This window comes from Myotis myotis, unplaced genomic scaffold (assembly GCF_014108235.1).
Source record: "Myotis myotis isolate mMyoMyo1 unplaced genomic scaffold, mMyoMyo1.p scaffold_m19_p_4, whole genome shotgun sequence".
Taxonomy (NCBI): Eukaryota; Metazoa; Chordata; class Mammalia; order Chiroptera; family Vespertilionidae; genus Myotis; species Myotis myotis.
The window spans coordinates 122,857,186-122,881,468 of NW_023416346.1; the positions used below are offsets into that span (position 1 = coordinate 122,857,186).

Below are 24,283 nucleotides of genomic sequence, written 5' to 3' on the forward strand. Positions count from 1 at the left end.
TTCCTAGGTATATTGTACATGTTCAGTAGATGTTAATTTTATTTATTAACACTCAATTGATTTCTTATTGTAAACAGCATGTGTATAGCACTGCACCAGAGACACTGGAAGTACATCTGACTTGTTGCACCTGCTCTTAAGGAAAATGAGAAAATAAGTCATATGAACACAAAAGGCCGAATAAAAAATGACAAACTTATTATGAGATATTACCAGACGAACCTCTTGCTCTTTCCTTTGTCTTTCTGTTGGCCCTGCTCTGCCAGCCCCACTCTTGTAGTACTTCATATATGGCTTTCTGTTCTCACAGGAAGGTTGCCTATAGAGGTAATCCCCATGGAATCATTCTCTCTCAATGCTGGGCCCCCAGTGCCTCCTTATTTTTTCCCATTGGCCTTATTTGTCCTTCAGCTCTTCTTTCCAACCTCTAAAACCCTCCAAGGAAATGGAGGCCATTAGGTTAGAATGTTCTTTATCCCTACAAATTCCATCTGTTTTTTAAATATAACAGTTTTGTTGAGATGTAAACAATTCCCCCATTTAAAGTATACAATTCAGTGGTTCTCAATATATTTACAGAGTTGTGTAACCATCATCACAATAAATTTTAGAACATTTTTATCACCCTACAAAGAAATTCTGCACCCAGTTAGCAATCACTCCACATTTTCTCCTAATGCCTCTCCCCTCCCCAGCTCTAGGCAACCGCTTATCTACTTGTTGTCTCTATACATGTGGCTATTCTGAAAATTTCATAAAAATATATTTTTGAAGGTTGAAGCTAGTAACTTTTCAAAATTCGCAAACTTCTGATTTAAAAAATGAGATTGCTTGATCAAATTGATAGACATCTGCAGATATTTTTAGGACCTGATTTTAACATCTTATTTTAGAAATTTGGACAAATAATGGACTAGAATAGAGTACAAGTCAAACAAGAAGGAACCATGGGTCCTGAGCTTAACATATTGTTTTAGAAATCAGTGAGTGACTGCTAGAAGTTAAGCTCTAAAAGAGCCAGAATTTTTGTCAGTTTTATTTTTATTTTTATTTTTTTAAATATATATTTTATTGATTTTTTACAGAGAGGAAGGGAAAGAGATAGAGAGTTAGAAACATCGATGAGAGAGAAACATCGATCAGCTGCCTCCTGCACATCTCCCACGGGAGATGTGCCCGCAACCCAGGTACATGCCCTTGACCGGAATCGAACCTGGGACCTTTCAGTCCGCAGGCCGATGCTCTATCCACTGAGCCAAACCGGTTTTGGCTTTGTCAGTTTTATTAATCACTATCTCCAGTACCTAGAACAGTGCCTGACACATACTGGCTAACTTTTATGGGAATCCAGTGATGAATGAAACAGACATGATTCCTGCCTTTTTTCAGTTTAGGAGGAAAGATAGACATTAAATAAACAACTTCAGTTGTGATAAGTGCTGTGAAATAGTGGTGCAGTGATCATTTTGCTGAGAAGCTTCTAGCTCCAGATATTTTGCCCATCTTTACTAGACTCTGAACCCTAGCCTCACACTAGAAGACATTATGATTCTGATTTACTCTGGAGAAGACCAGAGGGCTCACATAGATTATGTTCAGTTTGCCAAAAGGTATTTGGACAAATAATGAACTAGAATAGAGTACAAGTCAAACAAGAAGGAACCATAGGCATGTGCAAATAATAATCAGAACACAAAGTACTCTGAGCACAATGTACACCTGTCTCTTGAACAAACCTATCAGTTCCTAGGCTTCTTTTCTGAGAGAGAATCTACCCTCCCACCCTACCCCAGTTTGTCAATGAGGATAAGATGTAGAGGCAGACTGGGACGTCAGGCTTAGCTAAGACGTTCTGACTATTTTGGCTCCTGGTCAGGAATTCCAGCTGTGGTATTATAGATGTGTCAAATCTAAATTAAACTGATCAGGATATTTCAGTGACCTTAACGATACCCTAGCCAGATACTCCCACCCCCAATTCATGTTTTGTTTTGTTCTTTAAAAAAATCCTCTCCAAGACCATATGTTGGTAGAGCTTCAGTTAGAATCTTGGGTCTCCTGATTGTTTAGTTAGTGTTTAGGAGGTCACTGAAATATCCTGGCCAGTTTAATTTTGGAGCCATGGATCTTAGTTTTCACTTATGAAAAAGCTATCCAGTATTAATAAATAAATGACAGTATAGACATTTAATTTTATAATAACACTAGAGGCCTGGTACACAAAAATTTGTGCACTGGGGGGGGCGGGGAGGGGGTGTCCCTCAGCCCGGCCTGTGCCCTCTCACAGTCTGGGACCTCTCCGGAGATAACGCCCTGCAGGCTTAGGTCTGCTCCCAGGTAGCAGAGGGCAGGCCCAATCCCTAGGTGCAGCCCCTGGTCGGGCTCAGAGCAGGGCCGATTGGGGAGTTGGGGCGCCGCCCCCTGTCATGCACAGAGCAGGGCGGATCAGGAGGTTGTGATGCCACCCTCAGTCATGCTCAGGGTAGGGCCGATTGGGGGGTTGGGGCACCGCCCCCTGTCACACTCAAGGCAGGGTCGATGGGGAGGTTGCGGCACCACCCCCTGTCACGCACAGAGCACAGCCAATCAGGGGGTTGGGGTGCTGCCCCTTGTCATGCACAGAGCAGGGCCCATCAGGTGGATTGGGGCTCCGTACCCTGTCACGCACAGAGCAGGGTCGATCAGGGGGTTGGGGAGCTCCCCCCTGTCATGCACAGAGCAGGGCCCATCGGGATTGGGGAGCTCCCCCCTGTCATAGACAGAGCAGGGCCCATCAGGGGGTTGGGGAGCTCCCCACTGTCACACACAGAGCAGGGCGGATCAGGGGGTTTGGGCGCCGCCCTCTCTCACCCACAGAGCAGGGCTGATCAGGGGGTTGGGGCGCCTCCACTGTCACACTCAGGGCAGGGCTGATGAGGTTATGGCTCTACCCCATCACAGAGCAGGGCCCGTGGGGGTGGGGGAGTTGGGGCGCCGCCCTGTATCACCCACAGAGCAGGGCCGATCAGGGGGTTGGGGCACCGCCACTCTCACACTCAGGGCAGGGCCGATGGGGAGGTTATGGCTCTACCCTGTCACACACAGAGCAGGGCCTGTGGAGGGGGGGAGGTTGGGGCGTCGCACTCTGTCACACACAGAGCAGGGCTGATCAGGGGGTTCGGGCGCCACACCCTGTCACACACAGAACCACAGGGCGATCAGGGGGTTGGGGAGCTCCTTCCTATCAGGCACAGAGCAGGGCCGATCAGGGGGTTGGGGTGCCTTCCCCTGTCACGAACAGAGCAGGGCGGATAGGGAGGTTGTGGCCCCGCCCCCTGTCACACACAGAGCCGCAGGGCGATCAGGGGGTTTGGGCGCTGCCCCCTGTCACGCTGATCCCGGTGCTGGGAGGCATATTATCCTTTTACTATATAGGATGGAGGCCTGGTGCATGGGTGGGGACTGGCTGGTTTGCCCTGAAGGGTGTCCTGGATCAGGGTGGGGGTCCCCACTGGGGTGCCTGGCCAGCCTGGATGAGGGGATGATGGCTGTTTGCAGTTGGTCACACACCCTTCAGGGTGGGGGTCCCCACTGGGGTGCCTGGCCAGTCTTGGTGAAGGGCTGAGGGCTGTTTTCAGGCTGGTGGGTGACTGCAGCTCCCAACTGCTCCTTTTTTTCTTTTTTTTCTTTTTTTTTCTGGGCCAGCTTTAGCTCTGGCTCCAGCTCTGAGGCCTCTGCTGCTGAAAGCAGGTTTCTGGCCTTTGTTTACCTTCTGTATTTGAAACAATGTTGCGATTCTACTGGCTGAAGCCCTGTGACTAAAGCAGGTTTCTGGGGTTTTGTTTAGCTTCTATATTTGTAACATAGTTGCTTAGAGTTGCAGCTCAGAGGCTGGCAGCGGCAGGCGGGGAACGTTGGAGTCCTCCGTCACTGAAGCAAGCAAGCCTCATGTTCGCTTCCAGCTGCCTGGCTGCCGGCCGCCATCTTGGCTGGCAGTTAATTTGCATATTGCCCTGATTAGCCAATGGGAAGGGTAGCTGTTGTATGCTAATTACCATGTTTCTCTTTTATTAGATAGGATGCCATTTATTGAGTGACTTACATGTATGCTACTTCACTTAATTCTCAAAATACCTTGTACCATATTTATTACATTCCCCATTTTATAAAAGAAGGAACCGAGGCTGAGAAAGTGAAATGACTTGCTCAGGGTCACATAGCTAGAAATAGGCAGAGCTTGACTGGAAGAAGGCAGGTTTGACTCCAGAGTCCATAGTCTCAACATTTCTGCTGTATACCTTTCAGCAGTGTGGTAACATTCACTTCACATCATCTAAAGTGGACTTAAACACAGTATTTTTTAATGGAATAATCTCTTAAATTTATTGTTAATTTTAAAAAGCAGGGTGTACAGTGTTAAGTATGACATAATATTTGTACATACACGTATAAATGCACACTCATATATCAATGGCATGCTAAAGCTGATTCACACCAGCTTGGGAGAGCCATTTACATACATCTCTTTCCAACTTTGTGGTTAGTGACTTCTCCTTGGCACCTTGCAATCAGGTATGGTGGTAGTAGTTAAATCACAGAAGACTGCAAACACTACCAGTGAGGCTTTTTGTTTGTTTGTATTTTCTGAAAAGCTGGCTGTTAATCATTTGTCAGCACTTTGTGTGTGTGTTTCAGTGTGTTATATCCTTTAAAGGATATATAAGAGGTTAGTAATGTAAATTCCCCCAGGAAGGGGAAATGTCCAAACCAATATTTTTAAAAAATATGTTTGTGCTGATTTCAGAGAGGAAGGGAGAGGAAGAGAGAGAGAGAAACATCAGTGATGAGAATCATTGGTTATGCCCCCACACTGGGGATTGAGCCCACAATCAGGCGTGTGCCCTGATTGGGAATCGAACCATGACCTCCAGGTTCATAGGTCAACAATCAACCATAGAGCCACACCGGCCAGGCTCAAAACCAATATTTTTATAGTGAAAAAATTAAAAGAGTACAGAAAAACCTGATGGTTGATGAGAATTAAACTTTGTATGAATTAATTCAGCTATCAAGTTTTTCTTTCAGTGTCTTTGGCATCTGACTGGCACAGTGAATTGAAGTGTTCAGGCCAGGCAGAGTACTGCTTTCTGACCTTTTCCTCTAGCATTATAATATATTATGAAGACTAAGTGAGAGAAAGGACAGCAAGAGTGTGTAAAAAATATAGATCATTAAAATAATCTATATCAGTGACTGTACCGATGACTGGTTTACTGCTTTGTTCTGCCATCATATTCTTGACACCTGGATGGAGATTGACTAGTCAATTGAGAAACAACTCTGATTCTCAGATTTTTTCTTTCCATAAAATTCTGCTAGAACACACACCTAAACACCTTTAGCTTCCCTTGAAAAACAAAGCACCATCACATTAATAGGATGAAATGGTAAAAACACATCTTCAATAAATTTATATTAGAGATAAATAAGTAGAATTTGCTATTACTCTATAAAACATCCTTTAGTTGTTTATAGAATCCACATTTTTAGAATCACTGTGCTGTAGTCCTCATTACATTGAGAAGATCTGGCATTGCCTTATTTTTTATTTCTATACTGGTAATCAAATGTAGATCAGGAAGTTTGAATCTGCTCTTACTTAGGAAATATTTTTGAAGAGATATGGAACCAAAACCCATTTTATTCTTGAAAATTAGTATACATATTGCATATATTAAGAAATATTTTGTATATTTATTTCTAGATGATTTCCATTGGGACACTTACTTGAAAGAGACTGGATCTTTAAGTGCTCCTATAGAGTGTTTCAGACAGGTATGCTAAAATTCTGTAGATGTTGAACATACTAATGTAAACTATTAACTTGTTGAAAGGTGTCTGTGTGAGTGTTAGGTTCAGGTGGTGTGAGGAGATGGTGGGATTGTGGTAGTGCCATTTAAGAGCCAGCTGGTCTCTTTGCATTCATTCATTAAGAATTTCTTCAGTGTCAGATATATGAAGCCCTTATGATTACCCATCTGGAGGGAAAGATAGACATGTAAATAATTAATTATGAGAAGTGTGATTACTCTATAGTGGGAGGGCTCACAAAAGAGGTGCTATCTGAGATGGTTGGAATGAAGGGAAGAATATTCCAGGTAGAGAGAACATCTAAAACAAAGGCACATGGATGTAAGGGAACCTGAGTGTGAGGGATGGCGTGGCTGAAGCACAGAGTGGGGTAGAGGCAATAGTGTAGGAATGAGGTTAAAGTTGTGGGGGCTTTTAAACTGTAATGAGTACTTGGACTTTTATCTTAAGCAGTGGTGAGCTACCAGTTGGCTTATTTCAAGGGGAGTGGCCTAATCAGATTATTATTTTAGAAAGCCACTCAGGGTGCATTTTATTTATTTATTTATTTTTAAATATATTTTATTGATTTTTCACAGAGGGGATGGGAGAGGGATAGAGAGTTAGAAACATCGATGAGAGAGAAACATTGATCAGCTGCCTCCTGCACACCCCCCACTGGGGATGTGCCCGCAACCAAGGTACATGCCCTTAGCCGGAATCGAACCTGGGACCTTTCAGTCCACAGGCCGATGCTCTATCCACTGAACCAAACTGGTTAGGGCACAGGGTGCATTTTAAAAGCCACATTTAGGTTGCCTGGAAGTGGGAAAATGAGTAAAACCAGCAGTTGGCAGTATTTTTATGCTGCACATCAAGCCAAGGGGAGGGTTTGAAAATCTTTTTCTTGACCCTTAAAGTTTTTAACTTTGTTCACCATCTGCTGTGACCATTACTTAAAATGCTCCTCAAGTATTCTGGTAACATAACTGACTATTTGTTTTTCTTATAGTTGATGCACTTTAACAAAATTGTGTGTGTGTGTGTGTGTGTGTGTGTGTGTATGTAGTCTAAGATCCCACCAACTAATGAATTCAAAGTTGGTATGAAACTGGAAGCGCATGACCCTCGCAATATGACTTCAACATGTATTGCCACGATTATCGGAGTTACTGGTGCCAGGTTACGTTTACGCCTTGATGGTAGTGATGATAAAAATGATTTTTGGAGACTTGTTGATTCTGCAGACATACAACCCGTTGGCACATGTGAACAGCAAGGGGACTTACTTCAGCCTCCATTGGGTAAGGATAAACAGTTTTTAAAATAACATATTCTTACTAATGTAATATTCAGAAATAGTTTTAATGGCCTTTTAAAAACCCGTCCTCCTAGACATTCTTACAAATAGGTGGTCAGGTGGTTACTGTGGAAAATGTATGAGAGAGGAACTCATCAGTACTATAATGTTAGAGAGTTTCACTAAGTACACATTTGGTTTATGTGTGCTAAAGGTTTCCCACTCCAGGGAAAGACTCATTCTGTCTTTAAAGTTGAAATGTCAAAAGCTGCTCTACTAGATTACACATGCAGATTCAGAAGCCCTTCTGAGGGAGTAGTTTACAGCATTAGATAGCAAGTTACTTCCTCCCTTAATATTGTCCACTGGGCCATTCAGTATTTTTGGTATGGAGATGAGCATAGGGGATTCCACATCCAGGTTCTAGATGCAAATTTGGGAATTCCATTTCATCTGTAGTGGGAAGAAATCTCAGTGAGAGAGGAAGGAGTGAGTAGCTTTAGGTCTTTGAAAAGGAGGAGATGGATGGAACTTACCAGTAAAGGTTTTTAAGTTCCAAGTTCTCCATTTTGACCAAGTTTTTAAAATGTAAAAACTGTATGACTAATTTTGAGCAAACTTTTTCTTTTACCACTTAGGTGTACTATGATATTCTATAGAAAATAAGTGATTTCATGTATCACTTTGTATTCTGAATGAATGGTGGGTTTTGGTTTTTGTTCTTTACAGCACTGAAAAGGAAAATTCCTTATTTTAAAGCACAATGAGAAAATGGATTTTTTTTGTCTCCTACTGGTGAAAAATTCCCTGAGAATAAAAACTTAATATATTAATAATAACTATTTTTAGTGATGTATTTTTATGCTGTTTTTGCTCTAATTGTTAATTATTCCTAATTTGGCTTAAATATTTTTAAAAACTAATAAGAGATGTGTTATTCCAAGAAGATGGTTAAGGGTGTGTATGTTTTCTGCTTTTCCCCTTTTTCCTTCATATCATTCATATTTTTTATTGTTTACTTTTATAACATTTCTGGAATCATACAGAATTCTGTAAGAGGTGTGTAAACCTGAGGCTTAGTGCTTTCCTGTTTGGATTTTATTTCTGTCTATAATATGATAATATGTGTCTTATTTTGTTTAAAAGAAATACAGCTATTGTGATTGCCAGCATTTCAAACACATAGCCAAAATTATGATTGATTATTTTTCAAATTACATTTAGAATTTTTTAACTAAAAATATGAAATACATAACAACACATGCTAATTAGTGTATATTTTCACACTACATATAAAAATACAGTTTTTGCCAATTTGCTCATTAGGCACTTTTGAATAGTTTAGTTTCCATTTTAATATAACACAACTTATTTAATTTTCCTTTTTAAAATGGGTTTATTTATTTAAATCTTAAAAGTTATTATTTAAAAGATACTTTAAAGTTTTAACATACAAACAGAAAGTGTATAAATCATAGGTGTACAGCTTATAAATGAACATACCTGTATAACTACCATCCAAATCAAGATGCGTGAACATTATCAGAACCCCAGAAGCCCCATTCCTGCTGATCTCTATTCATAACTACCCCTTTCCCAAAGATAACCACTGCCTAGACTTCCTGACATCATAGATTAGTTTTATCTGTGTTTGAATTTTCTATGCACTTTATTTTTTAGCCTTTTAATCTATGTTTGACTTTAGGGAGTTACAGAATTAAGAAAAATGTTAAATTTAGAAAAATCATGGTATATGATGCAATAAGATAAGGTAAGGGGTAAGAGAAAGGCATAAGGAACAGAGAATGATTCTTATGCAATATTCTGACCACAGTGTGGAAAATATATGCTGTGGATAACTTTATTAGATATCACTAATAATATTGAGGGAGTAGGTAATAAATCTCCCCTCCCCCATTTTTCCTAACAACAATTATTTCCCTTATTATATTAGGGGGTTTTGGTACAGGGTTATTATGGTATGATTTTCTGTCTGAACATTTTTGTAGGTTTTATACTGTTGATAGACATGTTGCCAGTGACTCATATGCCTCCCTATCTTACTGCATGTAATCATCAGGAATGCATGACAAGTTCTCTCCAATTCTGGTATCAAGGCAGGCAAGTGCTGCCTGAAACAGATTGCAGTAAAACCAGCAGATCCCTGTTTCCAGATGCTGTGATAGTCACCATTAATTATAAGATCTCTGGAAAATATACCTATTTTGATAGCAACTAATACATATTCTAAGAGGAGATCATGTTTATGTAGTGTGTGTAAGGATTGCTAAAGTGAGAGCTGTATTTTTCTCTAACATATTGTATGAAAAAATTTCAAACATACAAGGTGAAATAATTTTACAATGAATACCTACCTACCCATTACCTAGGTTCTGTCATTATCATTTTATTATACTTGCTTTGTCACTCATCTATCTGCCCTTCTATGAATTTATCAATCCATCTTATTTTAAAATACATTTGAGAGTAATTGACATCATTACATTTCTCCTGAATACTTTAGCATGCATATTATTAATTAGAGTTGTGTTTATGCAGCTTTTTAAGATGAAATTTACATAAAATGAAATGCACTGTGTTAGTGTGCATTTACTGAGTTTGACATAAAACTGTCTTTTTCTGAATGGAAATAAAGCAGGGGAAAAGAGGGCCTGGAAATCTTTTGCAGCCTTTGCCCTCCTTGTGAGGCTGTTGGTAAGAAATGGTAGCTCTCCTGGGTTCTAGCTTGGATTACCCAAGTATAATGGCCCATTCCCAAGATATACATGGATGTTGATGATCTCTAGCTACTGGTTTCTCTAAAATGAGAGTTTCTACTCCACTGTAGCATTGTTGCCAAATAATACAGTGGTTATAGTAGCACCAATTGGAGAGTGTAGCTGCTCCTCTGGCCCATTTCCTGAGTTCCTCGATAAGAAAGTTATTCTCTGGAGAATAGTAAATGAATACTATTTTTAATACCAACTTGCTGTAATATCATAGGAAGGCTTTTTCATGATACCTGATTTAATTTTTAAAATAGGATACAAGATGAGTACATTATCTTGGCCGATGTTCCTTTTGCGAACATTGGATGGATCTGAAATGGCACCTGCAACATTCTTCAAGGAGGTAAGAAAGAATTTATAAAGAACTTCAAACCTCAGAGGGAAGGCAGCAGAGGGTGAGGCTAAGGGGGAGAGATCAACCAAAGGACTTGTATGCATGCATATAAGCACAACCAATGGATACAGACTACAGACACGGGGAGGGCGGGGGTGAGGGCATGAGCGGGGTGGGGGGGACGAAACTGGGGGGAAAAGAGTACATTTGTAATACCGTAATCAATAAAGGAAAAAAAAAAGAACTTCCATCAGCTGGGCTGTGGTTTTATTTTTTTAACTTGTAGCCCTCCATAGGAACCCATGCACCAGTAGCTTGCCCATAGCTTGCTGCTGCCCTCTAGTAGCTCTCCGCCCACTGCCCTGCTCTCCTGTAGCTCCTCCCACCACCCCCCTTGCTGCTCCGCCCTCCTGTAGCTCCCTCCCTCTCTCCCTGCCCCTCTCATAGCTTGCTGCCCTGCCCCCTCCTGTTGTAGCTCTCTGCCCCACCCTCCTGCTGATCCGTGATCCAGTCGTTACATTTGCATTTTACATCCTTATTATATAGGACTAGAGGCCCAGTGCACAAAAATTTGTGCACTCGGGGAAGGGAGGCATCCCTCAGCCTGGCCTGTGCCCTCTCGCAGGCTGGGACCCCTCGGGAGATAACGCCCTGCTGGCTTAGGCCTGCTCCCGGATGGCAGAGGGCAGGCGCAATCCCTAGGTGCAGCCCCTGGTCGGGCTCAGAGCAGGGCCGATTGGGGAGTTGGGGCACCACCCCCTGTCATGCACAGAGCAGGGCGGATCCAGAGGTTGCGATGCCACCCTCAGTCACGCTCAGGGTAGGGCCAATTGGGGGGTTGGGGCACCGCCCCCTGTCACACTCAAGGCAGGGTCGATAGGGAGGTTGTGGCGCCACCCCTTGTCATGCACAGAGCAGGGCCAATCGGGGGTTGGGGCTCCGTACCCTGTCACGCACAGAGCAGGGTCGATCAGGGGGTTGGGGAGCTCCACCAACCCACGCACAGAGCAGGGCCGATCAGGGGTTTGGGGAGCTCCCCTCTGTCACGCACAGAGCAGGGCCCATCAGGGGGTTGAGGAGCTCCCCCCTGTCACAGAGTAGGGCCGATAGGGGAGTTGGGGCACCGCCCCCTGTCACACACAGAGCAGGGCAGATCAGGGGGTTGGGGCGCTGCCACTTTCTCACTCAGGGCAGGGCTGATGGGGAGGTTATGGCTCTACCCCATCACACACAGAGCAGGGCCTGTGGGGGGGGGGGGTTGGGGTGCTGCACCCTGTCACACACAGAGCAGGGCCGATCCGGGGGTTGGGGCGCCGCACCCTGTCACACAGAGCTGCAGGGCGATCAGGGGTTGGGGAGCTCCCCCCTATCAGGCACAGAGCAGGGCCGATCAGGGGGTTGGGGCGCGTTCCCCTGTCACGAACAGAGCAGGGCGGATAGGGAGGTGGTGACCCCTCCCCCTGTCACACACACAGCCGCAGGGCGATCAGGGGGTTTGGGCGCTGCCCCTGTCACATTGATCCTGGTGCCGGGAGGCCTCAGGGCTCCGCTGATCCCGGTGCTAGGAGACATATTACCCTTTTACTATATAGGATAGAGGCCTGGTGCACGGGTGGGGGCCGGCTGGTTTGCCCTGAAGGGTGTCCTGGATCAGGGTGGAGGCCCCGCTTGGGTGCCTGGCCAGCCTGGGTGAGGGGCTGATGGCTGTTTGCAGCTGGTCATACCCCCTTCAGGATGGTGGTCCCCACTGGGGTGCCTGGCCAGTCTGGGTGAGGGGCTGAGGGCTGTTTTCAGGCTGGCGGGTGACTGAAGCTCCCAACCGCTCCTTTTTTTCTTTTTTTTATTCTGGGCCAGCTTTAGCTCTGAGGCTTGACTCCAGCTCTGAGGCCTCTGCTGCTGAAAGCAGGTATCTGGTTTGTTTGGGTTCTATAATCGAAACACTGTTTCAACTCCAGCTCTGAGATCTCGGCTGGCTGAAAGTAGGGATCTGCGTTTGTTCTATAATTGAAACAATGCTGCGGTCCTGCTGGCTGAAGCCCGGCTGGCTGAAAGCAGGTTTCTGGGGTTTTGTTTAGCTTCTATATTTGTAACAATGTTTCAAACTGCAAGCTTAGAGGCTGGCAAGGCAGGTGGGGAATGTTGGTTTCCTCCATCACTGAAGCAAGCAAACCTCCTGTTCGCTTCCAGCTGCCTGGCTGCCGGCCGACATCTTGGCTGGCAGCTAATTTGCATATCGCCCTGATTAGCCAATGGGAAGGGTAGCAGAGTGACACCAATTTGCATGTTTCTCTTTTATTAGTGTAGATGGGATACTTAAATATTTTCTCTTCTCTAACATGAAAACGCAAAAATGCTTTTTAAATTTAATGTTTGGCAAGTGTATTTGTTAGTCTGCTAGGGCTGCCATAACAAAGTTCCACAGACTGGGTGGCTTAAGCAAAATAAACTTATTTTTTTCACAGTTCTGGAGGTCAGAAGTGCAATATTAAAGTGCCATTGGGGTTGGTTTATGGTGAGGCCTTTCTCCTTGGTTTATAGATGGCTGCCTTTCCGTTGTATTTTCACATGGCCTCTTCTCTGGACATGCACAGAGGGAGAGGAATCTGTTTTTTCTTTCTCTTCTTATAAAGACAACAGTCTCAAGTCTTATAACCTCACTTAACCTTTATTACCTTTTTAAAGGTTCTAGCCCTAAATAGTCATATTGGGGGTTAGGGCTTTAATTTATGAATTTTTGGAGGACACATTAAGCCCCTAACAGTAGCTTAAACAAAAGAAATTTATTTTCTCAAAGCTCCAGAGGATAAAAGTTTGAGGTCAAGGTGTTGTCAGGCTTGGTTTCTTTGAGGCCTCTCTCCTTGGTTTGTAGTTGATGGGAGCACACAATTCAGCCCATGACAGCAAATTATTTAACAAAAACGTTATTGTTATAATCATCCACTAGCCAAAATGAATTAGTACCCCCTTTCTTGACCTTAGATATGAAAGGGGTGTTCCACTGGAAGCAGATGTTCATTGCTATTTTTTATTTACTTTCATAAGTGAAGCTTCCCCCTCACTTAGTTATGTTAGTCATCCCTTTGATATTGAAGAAAATGATAATGGGCCAATAAAACCACTTGAAGGTTACTCAGATTTGTTGTTTAGAAGTAAAAGAATGTTAAAAAGTCATCAGAATGAATTTGTTATAAGGAAATACTTGTTATATAACAAAGGGAAAATTCCAAAACTAGTTTATGCTCTTGAGAAATTGTTGAAAGAGTACAGCATGTTAGCAAACAATGAATAAAAGCCAAGTTTTAGTTAAATTATGGGTCAAATATTTCTTTCTCAACTGTTATCCTAATTGTTTTCATAGTCACTTAAATTTTATTACAACTATTCATATCAAGAAGATTAAGGACATAAGGATGTGACACATCAATTAATACGACTCCTGTGCCTTGGCCAGTGTGGCTCAGTTGATTGGGCATTGTCCCATGCACCGGGAGGTTGCTGGTTCGATTCCTGGTCAAGGGCACATGCCTAGGTTTGGGGGCACGATCCCCAATAGCGGGTGTGCAGGAGGTAGCCGGTTGATGTTGCGCTTTCACATTGATGTCTCTCTCCCTTTCTCTCTAAAAATCAATAAACTTCTCTCAAAAAATATGACTCCTGCATTGCAAAAAAAATTTTTTTGAGTGCAGCTTTGAGCAGCATGAAAGAACACAGGCAAATGCTCCAAGCCCTTTGGGCAATACGTGAAGTATATGTAAGAATAGCTAATCCCCTTTTAATGTGCACTGGGCCACTAGTAGCTAATAACAGGAGATGTTTAACAGAGGAAGGTGGAGAGAGAGAGAGAGAAAAATTGATGTGATAGAGACACATCAATTAGTTGTCTCCCGCATGCACTCTGACTGGGGCTGGGGATTGAACCTACAACCCAGGGACATGCCCTTGACTGGGAATTGAACCCGAGATCCTTCAGTGTTCAGACTGACGCTCTAACCATTTAACCACACTATAAGGGCTAGCAGTAGTTTTTATTAAACACCTATTAGCTTGGGTTGTGGCTTTAGAAAAGCCACTGAATCTATTTATATATCAAATTGTTTATCATCTAGTGACAAGCCACTTGTCATACACATTGTTTTTCATTTAAAAATATTTTTATTGATTTCAGAGAGGAAGGAAGAGGGAGAAAGAGATAGAAAAATCATTAATGAAAAAGAATCATCAATCAGCTGCCTTCTGCACACCCCACCCTGGGGATAAAGCCGTCAACCTGGGCATGTGCCCTGACTGGGAATTGAACTGTGACCTCATGGTTCATAGGTCGATGCTCAACCACTGAGCTACACTGGCCTGGCTCATTTTAAAAATTATAAAAGTAGTTCATGTTTGTGTGGGGGCAAAAAATCAAACTATACATTTAGCTAGAGCAGCTGTGGGCAAACTACGGCCCGCGGGCCGGATCCGGCCCGTTTGAAATGAATAAAACTAAAAAAAAAAAGACCGTACCGTTTTATGTAATGATGTTTACTTTGAATTTATATTAGTTCACACAAACACTCCATCCATGCTTTTGTTCCAGCCCTCCAGTCCAGTTTAAGAACCCATTGTGGCCCTCGAGTCAAAAAGTTTGCCCACCCCTGAGCTAGAGTGAAAAATGTGTATCACTTTATCCTGTCCATTCCTGTATTCCACTCTTCTCTCTGTATTGAAGTTTTATTTGTGTTCTTCCAGACCTTTTTCTGTGCTTTCACAAATATATATGTGCTCTTATTTTTTTTAACAAATTGGAATATATTGTATATATTGTTCTGTGATTTAGTTTTCCCCCTAAATTATGTATAGTTTGGAATTCTTTCCATTTCATTTCATATATACTTCAGGTAATCTTCTGTGGTATGGATTACCATAATTGATTTAACCTCTGCCTAAGGATGAATATTTAGGTTCTCTCCATATTCTTGTTTAAATCATCCTCAGTGAACATTCTTGCATATATATACATATATATATATATATGTATATATATGTATATATATATGTATATATATATGTATATATATGTAGATATAGATATATATCTACATATCTATATATATCTATCTAGCTATTTATATATCTATATCTATATCTATCTATATCTATATCTATATCTATATCTATATCTATATCTATATCTATATCTATATATATATGAATAGCTATGTTCTTGGAAATAGAATTGCTGGTTCTAGGGGAATGTATGCTTTAAGTGTTGATATATACTATTAAATTGCATTCCAAAATGGTGTTCCAAGCTATGCTACACTACTAGTGTGTAGGTCTGTTTGTATTTCCACACATTCTCTAACATTGAATATTATCAATCTTTTAAAATTTTGTGAATCTTTTTTTGGGAGTTGGGGATAAGGATGGTATCCCTTTGTTATAATTTTCATTGAGCTTTTAAAATGTGTTTAATGGCCTTTTATTATTCTGTAGTAACGTGCCTGATTATTGCCTTTTCCTGTTTTTCTATTGGATTTATTTTTTTACTCTTACTGATTTGTGGGTACTCTTCCTTCTTGATGGCCTCTGTATAGCCAATGAATTATAAAGGCCCATCCACTTAGCTTCCCAATTATTTCTTTGTTGTGTGTCGTCTTTCTCACTTTACCACCATTGCCTCTTTTTTTTTTTTAAATATATTTTATTGATTTTTCACAGAGAGGAAGGGAGAGAGATAGAGAGCTAGAAACATCGATGAGAGAGAAACACCGATCAGCTGCCTCCTGCACATCTCCCACTGGGGATATGCCCGCAACCCAGGTACATGCCCTTGACCGGAATCGAATCTGGGACCCCTCAGTCCACAGGCCGACGCTCTATCCACTGAGCCAAACCGGTTTCGGCAACACCATTGCCTCTTGTACAAGCTTTCCTCTTGCCTGGACTGTTCAGTCATATGACTGCCTCTGCTCTTCACCTTTCCACAGAACTGGTAGAAATACCTGACACAGAAGCCTTACCACATCATTCCCCTGCTTGAAATTCTTTTGAAGTTACCAGTTGTACTCAGGATGAAGTATAAGTTTGTCAGTATGGCCTTTAAGGTACCTATGATCTGGTTTATGGCTGCCACAGCTTTCTTTGGATTTTACGTTCTAAATTGCTTGTATTAGCCTATTGATACCATGTTTCTTTTCAGAGCTGGTTATCTCTGATTAACTCCTATTTTTCTTTTAAGATTTATGTCAGGTATTAAATCCTTCAGGATACCTTTCCTAATTCCTCCTCTCCATTTTTTTTTTAAATATATTTTTTATTGATTAAGATATTACATGTGTCCTTATCCCCATGGTACCCCCTACACCCCCCCCCCCCCGCTCATGCCCTCACCCCCCCCCCCCGTTGTCCATGTCCATTGGTTAGGCCTATATGCTTGCATATAAGTCCTTGGTTGATCTTTCCCCCTTACCCCCACCCTCCCCTACCTTCCCTCCAAGGCCCGACAGTCCAATCAATGCCTCTCCGTCTCTGGATCAGTCCTTGTTCATCAGTTTATGTTGTTCATTATATTCCACAAATGAGTGAGATCATGTGGTATTTATCCACTCTCCAGTTCCATCCATGCTGTGGCAAATGGTAAGAGTTCCTTTTTCTTCTTCCTCTTCTTAAAGAATACCTTTCAGCATTTCATATAATGCTGGTTTGGTGGTAATAAACTCCTTTAGCTTTTTCTTATCTGTGAAGCTCTTTATCTGACCTTCTATTCTGAATGATAGCTTTGCTGGATAAAGTAATCTTGGTTGTAGGTTCTTGCTATTCATCACTTTGAATACTTCTTGCCATTCCCTTCTGGCCTGCATGGTTTCTGTTGAGAAATCAGTTGACAGTCGTATGGGTACTCCCTTGTAGGTAACTGACTGTCTTTCTCTTGCTGCTTTTAAGATTCTCTCGTTGTCTTTTGCTCTTGGCATTTTAATTATGATGTGTCTTGGTGTGGTCCTCTTTGGGTTCCTTTTTTTGGGGTTCTCTGCGCTTCCTGGACTTCTAAGTCTAATTCTTTGACCAGGTAGGGGAAGTTTTCTGTCATTATTTCTTCAAATAGGTTTTCAATATCTTGCCCTCTCTCTTTTTCTGGTATCCCTATAATTCTGATGTTGGTACGCTTGAAGTTGTCCCAGAGGCTCCTTACACTATCTTAATATTTTTGGAATCTTTTTTCTTTTTTCTTTTTCGGTTGGGTATTTTTTGTTTCTTTGTATTTCAAATCTTTGACTTGATTCTTGGGATCCTCTTGTCTGCTGTTGGATCTCTGTATATTATTCTTTATTTCAGTCAGTGTATGCTTAATTTCTAGTTGGTCCTTTTTCGTATCCTCGAGGGTCTCACTAGATTTCTTGAGGGTCTCGCTAAATTTATCGGCGGTTTCCATAAAATTCTTTTTTTTTTATTGCTTAAAGTATTACAAAGGGTATTATATATGTGTCCATTTTATCCCCCCGCCCTAGACAGTCCCCTAGCATCCCCTATGCCCCAGTATCATATGTCCATTGGTTATGCTTATATGCATGCATATAAGTCCTTTAGTTGATCTCTTACCCCCCTACCTCCTGCACCCCAACCCTCCCGGCCTTCCCGCTGCAGTTTGACAATCTGTTTGAGGCAGCTCTGCCTCTGTATCTATTATTGTTCATAAGTTTATAATGGTCTCTATTATCCATGAATGAGTGAGATCATGTGGTATTTTTCCTTCATTGACTGGCTTATTTCACTTAGCATAATGCTCTCCAGTTCCATCCATGCTGTTGCAAATGGTAAGAGTTCCTTCTTTTTTACAGCAGCATAGTATTCCATCATGTAGATGTACCACAGTTTTCTAATCCATTCATCTACTGATGGGCACTTAGGCTGTTTCCAGATCTTAGCTATGGTGAATTGTGCTGCTATGAACATAGGGGTGCATATATCCTTTCTGATTGGTGTTTCTGGTTTCTTGGGATATATTCCTAGAAGTGGGATCACAGGGTCAAATGGGCGTTCCATTTTCAGTTTTTTAAGGAAACTCCATACTGTCTTCCATAGTGGCTGCACCAGTCTGCATTCCCACCAGCAGTGCACAAGTGTTCCTTTTTCTCCACATCCTCTTCAGCACTTGTCGTTTGTTGATTTCTTGATGATAGCCAGTCTGACAGATGTGAGATGGTACCTCATTGTTGTTTTGATTTGCATCTCTCGGATGATTAGTGACTTTGAGCATGTTTTCATATGTCTCTTGGCTTTCTGAATGTCCTCTTTTGAAAGGTGTCTATTTAGGTCCTTTGCCCATTTTTTGATTGGATTGTTTATCTTCCTTTTGTTAAGTTGTATGAGTTCCCTATAAATTTTGGAGATTAGGCCCTTATCAGAGATGACATTGGCAAATATGTTTTCCCACACAGTGGGTTTTCTCGTTGTTTTGTTGATGGTTTCTTTTGCTGTGCAGAAGCTTTTTATTTTGATGTAGTCCCATTTGTTCCTTTTCTCTTTAGTTTCAAGTGCCCTAGGAGCTGTATCAGTGAAGAAATTGCTTCGGCATATGTCTGAGATTTTGTTGCCTTTGGATTCTTCTAGAATTTTTATGGTTTCCTGTCGTACATTTAAGTCCTTTATCCATTTTGAGTTTATTTTTGTGTATGGTGTAAGTTGGTGGTCTAGTTTCATTTTATTGCATATATCTGTCCAATTTTCCCAACACCATTTATTGAAGAGACTATCTTGGCTCCATTGTATGTTCTTGCCTCCTTTGTCAAATATTAATTGAGCATATTGGTTCGGGCCGATTTCTGGGCTCTCTATTCTATTCCATTGATCTATATGCCTATTCTTGTGCCAGTACCAGGCAGTTTTGAGAACAGTGGCTTTGTAATACAACTTGATATCTGGTATTGAGATCCCACCTACTTTGATCTTTTTCAGGATTGCTGCAGCTATTCGGGGTCTTTTTTTATTCCAGATGAATTTTTGGAGTGTTCGTTCTAGATCTGTGTAGTATGCCGTTGGTATTTTAATGGGAAGTGCGTTGAATTTATAGATTGCTTTGGGTAGTATGGACATTTTAATGATGTTGATTCTACCAATCCATGAACACGGTATGTAGTTCCATGTGTTTATGTCTTCCTCTATCTCTTTTTTCAATGTCCTGTAGTTTTCTGAGTTAGAGGTCTTTTACCTCTTTAGTTAGGTTTATTCCTAGGTAGCTTAATTTTTTTGGTGCGATGGTAAACAGGATTGTTTTTATAACCTCTCTTTCTGAAAGTTCACTATTGGTGTATTGAAATGCCTCAGATTTCTTGGGGTTAATTTTGTATCCTGCTACATTGCCAAATTCATGTATTAAGTCTAGTAGCTTTTTGATGGAGTCTCTAGGGTTTGTATGTATAATATCATGTCGTCTGCAAATAAGGACAGTTTTACTTCCTCTTTTCCAATTTGGATGCCTTTTATTTCTTCTTCTTGCCGAATTGCAATGGCTAACACTTCCAGCACAATGTTGAACAGGAGTGGTGAGAGTGGGCATCCCTGTCTTGTTCCTGTTCTTAGGGGAAATGGTGTTAGTTTTTGTCCATTGAGTATGCTGTTGGCTGTGGGCCTGTCATATATGGCTTTTATTATGTTGAGGTATGATCCTTCTACTCCCGCCTTACTGAGAGTTTTTATCAAAAATGGGTGTTGAATTTTGTCAAATGCTTTTTCTGCATCAATTGATATGACCATGTGGTTTTTTTCTTTCAATTTGTTTATGTGATGCATCACGTTTATTGATTTGCGGATATTGTACCATCCTTGCATCCCTGGGATAAATCCTACTTGGTCATGGTGTATGATCTTTCTGATGTACTGCTGGATCCGATTTGCTAAGATTTTGTTGAGGATTTTGGCATCTATGTTCATGAGAGATATTGGCCTGTAATTCTCTTTCATTGTGTTGTCTTTACCTGGTTTTGGTATTAGGGTGATGCTGGCTTCATAGAATGAGCTTGGAAGTGTTCCTTCCTCTTGAATTTTTTGTAGTAGTCTGAGGAGGATAGGTTTTAGTTCTTCCTTGAGTTTGGTAAAACTCCCCTGTGAAGCCGTCTGGTCCTGGGCTTTTGTTTGCTGGAAGCTTTTTGATGACTGCTTCAATTTCTTCCATAGTTATTGGCCTGTTGAGATTTTTAGATTCTTCCTGATTGAGTTTTGGAATGTTGTATTTTTCTAGGAATATGTCCATTTCCTCCATGTTGTCTAGTTTGTTGGAGTAGAGCTGTCCAGAGTATTTTTTAACAATCATTTGTATTTCTGTGGGGTCTGTTGTTATTTCGCCTCTATCGTTTCTGATTTTGTTTATTTGGGTCCTCTCTCTTTGCTTCTTGGTGAGCCTGGCTAGAGGTTTGTCAATCTTGTTTATCCTTTCAAAGAACCAGCTCTCGGTTTCATTGATTTTCTGTATTGTTTTTTTGGTCTCTATGTCATTTATTTCTGCCCTAATCTTTATTATCTCCTTCCTTCTGCTCACTCTGGGGTTTTCTTGTTGCTGTCTGTCTAATTCTTTGAGTTGTAGAGTTAGATGATTTACTACCATTTTTTCTTGTTTTTTGAGATAGGCCTGTAGAGCTGTAAACTTCCCTCTCAGGACTGCTTTCATTGTGTCCCATAGGTTTTGGATTGTTGTGTTTTCATTGTCATTAGTTTTCAGGATGTTTTTAATTTCTTCTTTGATCTCATTGGTAACCCAATCAATATTTAATAACATGCTATTCAGCTTCCAGGTGTTTGAGTATTTTGGGTTGTTTTTATTGTAGTTTATTTCTAATATTATGCCATCGTGGTCTGCGAAGACGCTTTTTATGATTTCAATCTTCTTGAATTTGGGGATACTTTGCTTGTGACCCAATATATGGTCTATTTTTGAATATGTGTTATGAGCACTTGAGTAGAATGTATATTCCGTGACATTGGGGTGAAGTGTTCTGAAGATGTCTATTAAGTCCATCTGATCTAGTGAGTCATTTAGGATTGCTGTATCTTTGCTGATTGTTTGTCTAGAGGACTTATCCAGTGATGTCAGTGGTGTATTAAAGTCCCCTACCATGATTGTATTGTTGTCGATCTCTCCTTTGATATCTTCCAGGAGTTTTTTTATGAATTTGGGTGCTCCTGCATTGGGTGCATATATGTTTACCAGGGTTATATCTTCTTGTTGTATTGATCCCTTTGGTATTATGAAGTGGCCTTCCTTATCTCTTTTTATGGCCTTCACTTTGAGGTCTATTTTGTCCGATATAAGTATTGCTACCCCAGCTTTCTTTTCCTTTCCATTTGCCTGAAAGATATTTTTCCATCCTTTCACTTTCAGTCTGTGTGAGTCCCTTCTAATGAGGCGGGTTTCTTGTAGACAGCAGATGTATGGGTCATGTTTTTTTATCCATTCAGCCACTCGATGTCTTTTGGTTGGAGCATTTAGTCCATTTACGTTTAAAGTTATTATTGAAAGGTATTTGTTTGTAGGCATTTCTTTTTTTGTGTGGCTGTTTTCTTTCTGAGCTTTTTATTTCTTATTTTTATACCAGTCCCTGTAGCATTCCTTGCATTGCTGGCTTGGTGGTGATAAACTCCCTTAGCCTTTTTTTGTCTGTGAATCTTCTTATTTCCCCTTCAATTTTGAATGATAGCCTTGCTGGATAGAGTATTCTTGGATTCAGTCCTTTGCTTTGCATCACTTTGTAAATTTCCGTCCATTCTTTTCTGGCCTGATGTGTTTCTGTTGAGAAATCATTTGACAATCTAATGGGAGATCCCTTGTATGTAACTTTCCGTCTCTCTCTTGCAACCTGTAAGATTCTCTCTTTGTCCTGAACATTTGTCATGGTAATTATGATGTGTCTTGGTGTGGGTCTTTTTGGGTTCACCTTGTTTGGGACTCTCTGGGCTTGTGTGACTTTTTTCTTCCCCACCTCAGGGAAGTTTTCTGATATTATTTCTTCTAATAGGTTTTCTAATCCTTGTTCATCCTTCTGTTGTTCTGGTACCCCTATTATTTGTATGTTGTTTCGTTTCATGTTGTCCCAAAGCTCCCTTAGGCTCTCCTCCTGTTTTTTCATTTTTTTCTCTAATTGCAGTACATTTTGGGTGTGTTTTGCTTCCTTGTCTTCTAATTCACTAATTCGGTCCTCCGCTTCTCCTAGTCTACTGTTGATACTTTCATTGGAGTTTTTCATTGCAGCTATATCACTCTTCATTTTTTCTTGGGTCTTACTTAAGTTGTTGATTTTTTCATGTTTCTTCTAGCTTCTTCCATATGTTATTGATTTTTTCATCTGTTTCTTCTTGCTTCTTGCAGAGGTTGTCGATTTTTTCCTCCATCTGGTTTATGCACTCTAGGACCCTTATTCTGAATTCTTTTTCTGTCATGTTGCATGCCTCTGTATTACTTAGCTGCTTTTCTGGAGAGTCCTCCTTCTCTTTCCTTTGGGGGTTTCTTTGTCTACCCATGTTTGATCTCACTGACATATCTAGACGTTGAGTCGTTCAGTGGTTGCTCCCTTGGTGGCAGTGACTCCTTGGTCTGTGGTTGCTCTTCGGACGGTTGCGGTAGCAGCTGCTCTTCAGTTGGCAGCAGCTCCTCTGGTGGGTGCTGTTCACAGCTGTGGTGGCTCTTCTGGCTGGTGGGGTGAGGTTTCACGTACAGCTGCTGTTCTTCAGCAGAGGGTGTGGTGCTCAGGAGGTTGCTGTTGCTTGGATCTGACTCCGTGGCGCTGGAGGACACCAAAACACTTCATTTTACCTAAAGGTGCCCAGGACTTCACCGAAGTTCCCTTGCCCCCAACAAAACCATAAAATTTTTGAAAAACCTTATAACCGTGGTTTTGAACTCTATATCCAGTCGTTTGCTTTCCTCCATTTCTGTCATTTGTGACCTGTTTCTTTGTCTCCGCATTTTTTATGCTTCCCTGTGTTGGTAGAGTGGTTTTGTGTGCTAGGTGTCCTGTAGGGCCCAGTGGCTCAACCTCCCCAGTTACCTGAGGTGGACACTCTTGGTGAACCCCCTTGTGGGCTTTGTGCACAGTCTTGTTGTAGTTAAGCCTTGATTGTTGTAGGATCACTGGGAGGAATTGACCTCCAGGCCAGTTGGCAGTGAGAATTGGCTGTGTCTGCAGTGGGAGAACTTCTGTGCTGAAGACACCCTTCTGGGGCAAGACTTGCTTTAGTGCGACTTTGGTTCTGACTGAGTCTGCCCCCTGGGTGTGTCCCTTATGGATTTGAGGAGTTGTAATCTGGATGGTCCCCCTCTGTCCAGTGGGTACACTGGCTCTTGGAGGTTACCCAGCAGGAGCTATGAAGAGAACTGCAGATTCCCCTTCCTTTTTTGGAGTTTGGAGGTGCCCTGATGAGGCCCAGCTGTGAAGCAATGCAAGCTGCTTTGGGGCCTTGTGCCTTCTCTTGGAAGTTCTGGGTCTGTGGCCCAGCTGCAATTTGTTAGGTAATTTTCAGGTTGCAAAGGGCCAGGGCATTCATATGCAAAAGCCTCTGACGCAGCCTGGGTGGGGCGGGGTCTCAGGGAATCAAAGGGCGGAGCAAGGAACTATGGCGGATTCTCAGCCCTGCCCTAAGGGGCCGTGCGCGTCTCAGTGTCCTGACAATCGAATTGCTGCAAGGATCTCTGAGGGAAAGTCGCCCTCGAGTTCTCAGTTCTGTCCGCTGCCAGACAGTCCAGTTTCTCCCCGTATGAGTCCTGGGTCCCCAGAGACTTCCCAGAACCGGAGTTCAGAGCATTCGGGAGCTTGTGACTCCCTCCCGATTCAAAAAGACAGCCTCATCCTCAGGTACTAGCCCCTTTCCACGCGCACAAGCCTCCGTACCTTTGCACTTTACTTCCGCAGCTCCTGACCCTCAATGTGCTTTTCTCCTTCCTTCTAGTTGTAGAATGTCCACTCCTCCAGCCTTCCTGTAGTTCTGGATGATGTCCGTTTTGTCTGTTTATTGTGTTTTGAAGTTGTAGGAGGCCGCAATTTCAGTGTTTCCCTATGCCGCCAT

At 41.9% G+C, this 24,283-nt stretch overlaps 1 protein-coding gene across 14 annotated transcripts in view; it reads left to right on the plus strand.

Moving 5' to 3' along the window:
• The window catches only part of SCML2 (Scm polycomb group protein like 2), a 112,427-nt gene that overhangs the window by 18,712 nt on the left and 69,432 nt on the right, over nucleotides 1-24,283 (plus strand). For 11 of the 14 annotated variants that reach the window (XM_036305653.1, XM_036305654.1, XM_036305648.1 and 8 more), the window contains 3 exons: nucleotides 5,744-5,814; nucleotides 6,899-7,133; nucleotides 10,173-10,261. In XM_036305653.1, the coding sequence (XP_036161546.1) occupies nucleotides 5,744-5,814; nucleotides 6,899-7,133; nucleotides 10,173-10,261 (395 nt within the window). The remainder of the gene's footprint in view (nucleotides 1-5,743; nucleotides 5,815-6,898; nucleotides 7,134-10,172; nucleotides 10,262-24,283) is intronic. The other 3 variants (XM_036305659.1, XM_036305660.1, XM_036305661.1) reach the window with 2 other exon arrangements.